Source organism: Triticum urartu, chromosome 2A (genome assembly GCF_056163025.1).
Source record: "Triticum urartu cultivar PI428250 chromosome 2A, HENAU_Tu73, whole genome shotgun sequence".
NCBI classification, from domain to species: domain Eukaryota; kingdom Viridiplantae; phylum Streptophyta; class Magnoliopsida; order Poales; family Poaceae; genus Triticum; species Triticum urartu.
Window position 1 is genome coordinate 328,793,777 of NC_141874.1, and position 9,970 is coordinate 328,803,746.

Sequence of the window (9,970 nt, forward strand, 5' to 3'; positions counted from 1 at the left end):
TTCAAATGTAGTGGTTTGAAAGTTGGATAGGATCACCCGATTCTCAAATTTTAGAGTTGCGGCACCATCGTCACCCTCATCCTCGACGATCATGTTGTGCATGATCAGACAACATGTCATCACCTCCCACAAGGTCTTCTGATCCCATTGTTTAGCAGGTCCATGAACAACTGTAAAAAGGGCCCGCAGAACTCCAAATGCCCCCTCGACATCCTTTCTAGCTGTTTCTTGTCTTTGGGCAAAGTGAGCCTTTTTCTGGCCAACTAGGTTAGAGATGGGGCTGACAAAGGTAGCCCATAAAGGACATGTACCGTCAACCAGATAGTAGCCCCACGTTGTACTCATATCCATCGACAATATAATGGCAAGGAGGAGCTTTTCCTTCAGTCAGCCTCGCAAATAACGATGATTACTGCAGCACATTGATGTCATTGTGGGAGCCGGACATGCCAAAGAAAGCGTGCCAAATCCAAATATCTTGTGATGCAACTGCTTCAAGAATTATGGTGGGCATCTTAACATGACCCAGATATTTCCCTTGTAAAGCCTTCAGGTAGTTTTTCCATTTTCAATGCATGCAGTCAAGAGATCCAAGCAAATCCGACCACCCTCTTGCTTCTGAGATTGTCAGGAGCCTCTTGATGTCTGCCACAGTTGGTTCTCTCAGGTACCGAGGTCCGAACACCTCGACCACGACAGTTGCAAACCTGATCATGGCATCTCCGCATGTGCTCTCAGGCATTCGTAGGTACTCGTCCCATGAATCAGCGGTTGTGCCATATGCAAGCATCCAGAGTGCGGCCGTGCACTTCTGGTAACAAGAGAACCGAGTCATTCCCACGGCGTCCTTCTTCAGAATGAAGTAGTCATCATAGGACCGGACACCATGGTACAAACGATCGAAGACAGTCTTGCACATCCGATTACGCCGGCGAAAATGGTCAGCGAAGAGTGCATCAAGGGCAAAGTAGTCGGCCATCAGTGTCAAATGGTCGCGAGCCCTGTTGCAGTTGAGCACTCGATGACCCTTGATCGAGACCTTGAAATTAAGAACACACTCCTCCGCATGCTCTACGTCTTCAAGGACCGCCTGCATCATCGCCGTCTCATCGGAGTACTTCTTGTCCGACGAGCCGTCAGACGACTCAACAAACTGCTCGTATATGTACTCCAACTGGGAATCCATTGCTAGAAAGAAGAAGGGAAAACTATTTTTAGCTCCGGCGATTCATCGAACAGTTGCCGGGCATGGTGAATTTAGTAGTAGAGTATGGTACCTGGCGGGGCGGTCGGGGGACAGGGGTTGAACGACGGCGGAGGAGAAGCGGGGTGGAGCCCTGCTAGAGCGCCAGAGGTGATGGAGACGTAGAGTTCCGACAAGAGTGTGGCGTGGCGGCCGGGATGGTGAAGCTGCGGCGAAGGTAAGAGAGAGAAAAGGAAGAGGAGAAATGGGGAGGATGGAGGTGCGGGTCCGGGAAGGGTTTTAGGTGGGCCGAGGGTGTCGGGGTCCTACGCGTTTGTTGTCCGGACTCTCGAAAAGATCTCCCTTTTTTGTCTCAGTTTGCGGGAGAAAGTACGTCCGGACCGCTCTGTAAATCGATACATGTCCACATTGGATGACTTCCGTGATCCGAACATCATGGTCTGAACGGACGCAAGCGGTTTGCGGGTCCGCCTTAAAGATGCCCTAATACCTATCTAGCATTGTATGCCGGTGTTGTTGGCTTATTTGCCTTTCTCCTGATATGCCAAGGATTGGTGTATTCTCAAAAACGTTGTTGCTAACCATATTCCATGGTAACATGTAGCATGCATAAACCGGGGACCGACCCTTAAACTAAGAATATGCACGTTGGGTGAGTGTGCTCAGTCGGGCAGGTTGGTTGGTTGGGGCCAACATCCTCGTCTTGGTGCACGTTACCTCCTCAATCTGGCCTATTTTTGTTTCTTTCGTTCATGGGTCGTTGCTCTCTAGTCTTTTTATTGTTCCGGGTCCTCTTGCGATGATTGTTATGATGATCTTTTTTCTAGTTCTGAGCCAGTCGTAGTTGTACAACATATTGAGGTGGTACAATCACACTAAGCGAATATCCGACCTCTGCATAGCACAATTCACACAGCCAGCACATTCAATACAATCAAATAAAAATTTTGAAAAAGGCTTTCATCCCGCTTTGTATATAAAGCAACAAACCACAAGCTTTCAGTACAAACACACGCTATGCCACCGTAACACACACACCCAAGACAGGATACATAGGCGCTGAGTGCAGCAACACCACTCCTAGCATTACCGCCCCGAAAAGATGAAGCTACATATGACGAACCATGCGCTCCAAGGCGGCGCCTTCAGAAAGGGTACGACGCCGGAGCGCCGCCACCGCCCGATCCAAGGATTAGAATTTCCCCCGGAGCCGCATGACGGGCAATGAGAGCCGCGACGATGCCTTCAAGAAGGAAACGATCTTCGCCACTGCCGGCCCGTCCGAAGATAGAGCAGGTTTTCACCTCGACAAACATTCACCGCCACCGAACGCCACACCCCGGCAACCACGCCGCCCACACGACCATGGTGACCGGGCAGCACCAAGGCATGGCCTCTGCCCAAGAGCACCGCGCAACCACCACCAGGGCCGCCGCCCAGCATCCAAGACCTCGACACCACCTCACCCGAGACCCGCCGCACCTCAACGAAAGGGACAAGCGGAAAGGTCCCACCTTTCGCGCCCCTGGGCAACCCCCAGCGTCGAGACCCAATAGGTCGGCCAGAACTGCGTCCACCGACCCATCCTGCTACCCCAAGCGCGAGACGAGCTCGGTCCTGCAGCATCGAGAGGGGGACGAGATCAGTCCCGCTGCACCGTGCGCGAGACGAGCTCGGTCTTGCTGCATCGTGCGCGAGACAAGCTCGGTCCTGCGGCATCGGGCGCGATACGAGCGGTGGACCGCAACTGGGAGAGGAACCACATTGATGGGGGTAGCGCCCGGGCGACGAGGAGATGGGGTGAAGGTCGAGATGGCCCGAACGCAGACAAACCGACGCCAGAGAAGCCGTCCATTGCCGCGAGTAGATCCATCGAGCCACCGTGAAGCCACCACGACACCGGTAGGCCACCACCGAGACCTACCCATGCCGCCGCCCACGTCCGGAGCAGCGGCCACGCCCGGCCGCCGCCCTACCCGCGTCGCCCGGCGAGCACCAAGCGCCGGAGCCTCCAGGCACGCACCACCGGAGCCAGGCGCCGCCGGCCGGCCCCCAAGGCCAGATCTAGCAAGAGACCGGTCGCGCGCCACCTCCCGAGACGGGAGCACCGCAGCGCCCCGCGCGCAGAACGTGGGTCGACGGAGTGCCGCCACCAGCAGGCCACCCCGCCGCCCCGCGAAACCGCCACTGGATCCCGCGGACGTCCAGCGCCGCCGCTCGAAGGAGCCGCCCCGCGCCGGCGCCCACAAGCGGACGGGGAAGGAGGACCCCGCCGCCGCCGCACCCCGGGCTTTGCCCGACGGAGCTCGCCGGCGACGGCGGGGGGAAGGGAGGGAGGCGAGGCCGAGGGACGCGGCCACAGGGAGCCCCCCGGGCGCGTGCGGGTGCGCCACGGGAGGGGAGGGGAGGAGAGGGGGAGGGGGGAGCGGGGCGGGCCGAGAGGCGCACGCCCGGCGGCGGCGGGGAGGCTAGGTCGGGGCGGCGGCGGCGAGGGTAGGAACCCTAGCAGAGCGGGTCGCTCGTGCTCTCTTGTAGGTACTTTCAAGTCTGTCCAAATAGAAATTAGGCCAAGATTGGGAAGATCCTATCAAAAGATTGCAATGTCATCTACGATGAAAGAAAACCTCCCTGACTGCATATGCTTCAGCCGGTAGACGTCATTATAAAAAAGTCTCTGTTCTCCGACCTCTGCAGGATAGACCAAGTATCAAGCCATCGCGTACATGCATGAATAACCTTCATAGAGGATGAAAATCAATTGTTTTAAACCACATAATTTCAGGCAAGCCACAAAGCCCAACATAAGATTGACACCCTCATAAAAATATGTGCAGAATATTGTTCACCAATACCTCACAAACAATTGTGGAATGTATTATGCGCACTACCAGGAGGGGTAAAGGTTTAAAACTACTTATACTATGGCCCACATTGCACGAGCAAAGTTAGACTAAATTTTTTGTCTAATAGACTCGTCATGTTGGTAAAAGATACCTGTCTTGTTACCTTGCCAATTGTGGCGCGCAAAGTTATCTTTAGTCAAGATCACAACCCCATTTAAAAATCAGAGGAATATCTTCACTCAAAGAGGTATTATGAGCTTCCATATTTTTTTATTATAAACATAATATCATTGTGGAAAAGTGCCTCATATAAGGACTGCCAGTAAACTTTTCATTCTGATGGAAGTTTGTCCGGTTCGCTTGATAGTTGAATGAGCTTCATATGTGTGAGTAATTCATTCCACTATGTGTGGAGATACCCTAATTGGTCCTTACTGAAAGAAATCAATGTTAATTTGCTTGGCCCAAGACTTGTGCGATTGTGATGAACTCATGTCTGACAATCCGATATAGGCTTGGTTATTTCAACATAAGTGGGGTGACACCTAGCCTAGTATTGTCCTAGAATCTAATCGGAGAACCGTCACTAACCGAAAAAACACTACTAGGAACCTGCTTATAGGTAGGGTCACATTAGTGGCAGGCAGGCTCAGGGCCCCGCCACTGCTATTTTGCGTAGATACCAGTGTCGGGTGGAAAAAGATGTTGGTCACTAATACTAAGTTACGGGTGATGGACCCAACTTCTCACCCACCACTGGTTTCCTGGGCAGAGGTTATTAGCCATGGGCCAACACTACTAGTGGCAGGTGCCATTAGCTTGCCCGCCACTAGTAGTTAGATCCGCATTGGCATGCCCTTCTGTCCGCCCGCCACTGGTAAGTTTGCCACTGATTTGGCCCACACCAGCAGTTGTGACATTTACCAATGGTGGGTACCTACCTTTGCCCACCACTGCTCAAATATATAGGTATTTTGTTTAATTTGTTGCATTTTTTAGATTTTAATGTGTTATTTTTTATGACCATGTTATTGTATGAAAAATGGTGTGAACTTTGTAGGTTTCATTATTTCCCATATTTTAGATATTTTATTAATAAATATGTATTTAGTTGGATGTAATTCAAAATTTAACTACAATTAATGTTATTATTTTTGAAATATTGGAAGAAAAACATAAATACGGTATTATGGTTTTATGAAAAAAAGTTTGGTACTTTAAAATATGTGAAAATTCAAACACATGCACTTAATTATAGTTACGTAAAATAGTTTTTCAATTTTCAGAAATTTGAATGTTTCCTGAAACCTATGAAACTTTGCATGGTATCATTACATGACATGTAGAGTATGTGGTTAACTTAAAAAAACTGAAAATGCTATGCTATGATGTAGGTTGTGTAGAAACTAAAGATGACCTCGAGGAAGGCGCATTTGAAAGGATCGATATGGTTGACTAGAGGGGGGGGGGTGAATAGGCAACTACCAATTTTTAGCTTTTCTTAACAAATTAGGTTTAGCAACAAATAGGTTGTCTAGATGTGCAACTAGGTGAACAACTTATATGATGCAAACAACAACAACAACAACAACAAGTGCAAGCAAAGGATACAACACAATAAAAGCTTGCACAAAGTAAAGGAAAGAGATAACCACAAGTGGAGCCGGTGGAGACGAGGATGTGTTACCGAAGTTCCTTCCATTTAGGGAAGTACGTCTCCATTGGAGCGATGTGGATGCACAATGCTTCCCAAGAAGCCACTAGGGCCAGCGTATTCTCCTCACGCCCTCACACATTGCGAGATGCCATGATTCCAATAGTGGTGCCCTTGAAGGCGGCGACCGAATCTTTACAAACAAGGTTGGGGCTATCCCCACAACTTGATTGGAGGCCCCCAACGGTACCACGGAGCTTCACCACAGTGGAATGTGGCTCCGACGTGACCTCAACCATCTAGGGTGCTCAAACACTCAAGAGTAACAAGATCCGCAAGAGATTAGTGGGGGAATCAAATTTTTCTTGGTGGAAGTGTAGATATGGGCCTTCTCAACCAATCCCTAGAAAATCAACAAGTTTGATTGGCTAGGGAGAGAGATCAGGTGAAAATGAGCTTTGGAGCAACAATGGAGCTCCGGGGAAAAGAGGTAAGTATTCTTGGAGAAGAAGACATCCTTTTATGGTGGGGGAGCCCACACAGAGCGGTACTACCGCTAGGGGCAGTGGTACTACCGCGCGGCCCAGCGGTACTACCGTGAAGACTGGAGCGGGGGCCTTGGAGGGGGAAGGGGAACGAGAGTGAGAGCCCCGGGCGGCACTAACAATGGTGGTAGGGGCGGTACTACCGCCATTACTGTCGCTCCTACTACCGCACAACCCGACACGAGAGGCGACGCTATCGAATCGAGGCAATAATAGCACAGCACAGAAGCGGTACTACTGCTGAGAGCCCTGGGCGGTACTACCATTGATGAACATCGGTACTGCCGCTCGGCGCCGCGGTACTGCCGCTGGATCACTACCAAGCCCACATCCGACGAAGGATCCTCCAAAGATGCGGGAAAGAGTTGGGGGTGCAAAGGGAACGTGTACGTGTTGATTCCACCCTAACCTTTCCAATACGGACCCCCTCTTGATAGTGCGGTGTTTCCTACGACTCAAGTCCACCAAAACTGAAACAAAGGAAACATACCGTCTTCTCCTTAAACACCGAGGGGAAAGAATCATCTTGTTCCAATAAATGAATATCTGAAATGCTCAGTGCATGCGATTAGTCCGCAAAGGTATTGTCATCAATCACCAAAACCACTTAGAGAGAGACATTCCCTAACAATCTCCCCCTTTTTGGTGGATTGATGGCAACACGGAATTTGCATAGAGATAAAACAAGATAATAAGCAAACCCCAAAGACTACAAAATATAGACGGGCTCCCCCTAGATGTGTGCACTTAATTAGGAGTGCCTTTGGAATGAAAAGTACACACATTAGGATCAACACTCCCCCTATATTTTATAGCCTAACAACACTAGCATCTAAAATAAGAGACATATAAGCTAGGATGCAAGGAGTAGTCAGTGAGCATAATATAAACATAAGTTAAAAATGCATCTCACAGACTACCAAGGTACTAGACATGCATTAGATAAGCATAAGAAAGGATAGCATATGTCTCACACCATATGTCAAGGGTAATCAGGTCTCACAGACACAAACCAAACCAAAGCAAATGACAACAAGACACAAGACACAAGAGTTTGCGAGAGAGAAAGGCACGGGAAACGAAAGCACACTCGCAACTCGGCAAATCCCTAAACTCTCTCCCCCTTTGGCATCGAGACACCAAAAGGGAAAAGAGTGCTGCAATGAACACAGGTGATAGCAAAGCCAACGATCTCCATCATCACATCCCCGCGTGATCGCCCGCGCCTCTGTCATCGGCAGAAGGTTTCTCAGTGTCCGAGTCTGTCCATGGGCAGTGCCAAGAGACCCGCTCCTCCTCGTCAGTGACCTTGTCCTATGATCCACTAGCAATCTCTGCACCCAGGCGGCGCATAAGAACCTTGTGACGGCTGCGAGACTTCTTCTCATACACATGGGCCATATACTGCCCATGAGACTCCATGCAGAAAAGCTTCTTCATCTTGCGCTTGAGCTTCTTTTACCCATGAGGGCTCCACACCAGAGGGGCTCATAGTCCTCATCATCCTCAACCTTAGCCTCAACTTTGTCATCACCTGACGGAATCCCAGACTCCGGAGTAGGAGTGCCCCAGTGCTCCTTCTGTCTCAGACGCTTAACCTCGTGAGAGATCATTTCACCGGTCTCCAACAAGACTCCAGGATAGGTGTGCACCCATGCCTTCTCAATGAGCAACATCAGATAGGGGGCGTAGATGCGGCACTTGCGCTCAGTGATGGCAGAGAGGAGCTTTGACCACATGACATGAGAGATATCCAAGGTCTCCCATGAGTTGTTGTCCTTCTCATGCTGGCAAAACAGTAACATATCCACAAGGTACGAATGGACCATATCCAAGTTCCCAATGCGAGGAAACAGAGTCTCTCTGAAGATGCGATCAAGGATGTCCAGAAACAGAAACATCTCATAAGTCTTCTTCTCTCTCACGGGGTGAATCTTCACAGTGTTGTAGGGCCAGAGAACTTGCTTGTCAGTAGAAGTTTCATTCTTGTGAGGAACAAAGCCAACTGGATTGTCAAGTCCTTGGTATTCAACACCCAACAGTTTCATGAACGCCATCCACTTGACTGAGAGAAGTCTGCCATTTTTCATCCAAGTCAAAGTCCTTTCCTCATCAGTGCTAAGGTGGACCATGGCATAAAACTGAGCCACCATCTCTGCATCAAAATCCTTGTTGAACTCCATGAGCTTAAGAATGTTCAACTGAGCACACATATCCAGTGCCTCGCCAAAGTAGGCACAATCCGTCGCCATATGCACAGTGTCAATGGAGCGCACATCAACATAGAGGTTTTTCTTTGCCTTGAGCACATCAAAGAAGACTGAGAACTGAAACCGGTTCTAGAAGGGACGATTGACAAGAGTTGGATCTTGATCTTGAGCATACGGGTTGCGGCGACGAGCAACACAGAATTCCTTAGCAGTCAACTCTGTCACAGACTTGGGCTTTGTCTTGGGCTTCTTAGCAACATTCTTGGAGGGCGGCTTGGGCTGAGTTGGAGGAGCACTTGAAGAAGCAACCGCTGTCTCAGGAGTGCGATAGCGCTTTGATCCTCCAAGATGCTCGGGGTTGACACGAGGGACGGGGTGCTCCGAAGGGTCATCACCTGGAACCACACACACACCGACAAAGAAAGCCAACAAAAACAAGCATAAGCCAGCAGAAAAAGCAACAAAGATCAACATTTGGTATGAAAAAATGGAGATTGGCATCCCCAGCTGTAGTGCCGCTACCTGGCAGCGGTAGTACCGCCTACCGCCTTCAAGCGGTAGTACCGCTCGAGGCAGAGGACGATGGTTTGCCTACAGCCGTAGCCAAATCCGATACTACCGAGGGTGCCAAATTTGAAAATGTTCCTACCAAACATCAATCTAGCAAGTCTAGCAGCCTTCAACAACCTACTCAAGCCTCGATTTTGCCAAAAACCAATAAATGCAAAGACTATTGCCCCTAAAGCCTAGATCTGAAAACTAGAAGCAAGAGAGGAAGAACGGGGGCAATACCAACATCCATGGCAATAGGAAAGGGTGGGGATCGATTCCACCGGAGGAAAATGCGAAGGACGGCCCGGAGAAGGCGGCCCGGCGGAGGCCTCTCACGACGAGTATGATGCTGGAGCGAGAGAGGAACACACGGGGAGAGACGAACAGGTAAAGGGGAGAAAACTCCCCCTGCCCAAGTCATAACCCCCAGTCCTGCCCCGCGGCGGTAGTACCGCTCGGGCGGGCGGTAGTACTGCTTGATGGCACTCAGCGGTAGTACCGCCCGACCTGAGCGGTAGTGCTGCCCAAAGCACACTCTGCTAGACAGCAGATAAAACAAGCCTAGCCTCAACTAGAAAGAACACCGAAAGATCCGAGTGAGCAAACCAACGAGCAAAACACAACTAAGAGCCAGAGTTGCACCCACAGAGAGTCTAAAAATAACACACACCAAACACAAAGCAACAAAATGAAGAACAGGAAAACCACACAACTCTCCAAGAGAGGGCGGTGGCCGAGGCCACCTATGTTTGAGTCAAGAGGTATGGCACCGCGAAGATTTTAACCTTGGGCCCATGACCTAGACTCATTTTTGAAGCACAAGTACCATAAAAATGGCTAATGTGAAAGACTTGATCGATTTATGCATAATGGGGAGAGGGAGAGTTCATTGAGAGAACAACACCCCCCTATGTCCATGCCTACATCTAGAACAAGATATGATGATGAGTGCAGTGGGGTGT

General features: G+C 50.1%; 1 protein-coding gene across 1 annotated transcript; it reads right to left on the reverse strand.

Annotated features, from left to right (window-relative positions):
• Positions 1 to 568: 568 nt before the first annotated feature.
• On the reverse strand, positions 569 to 1,186 carry LOC147984993 (uncharacterized). Its single transcript, XM_087541359.1, has one exon. The coding sequence runs from the start codon at positions 1,184 to 1,186 to the stop codon at positions 569 to 571; it is 618 nt and encodes a 205-aa protein (XP_087397485.1).
• Positions 1,187 to 9,970: the final 8,784 nt, after the last annotated feature.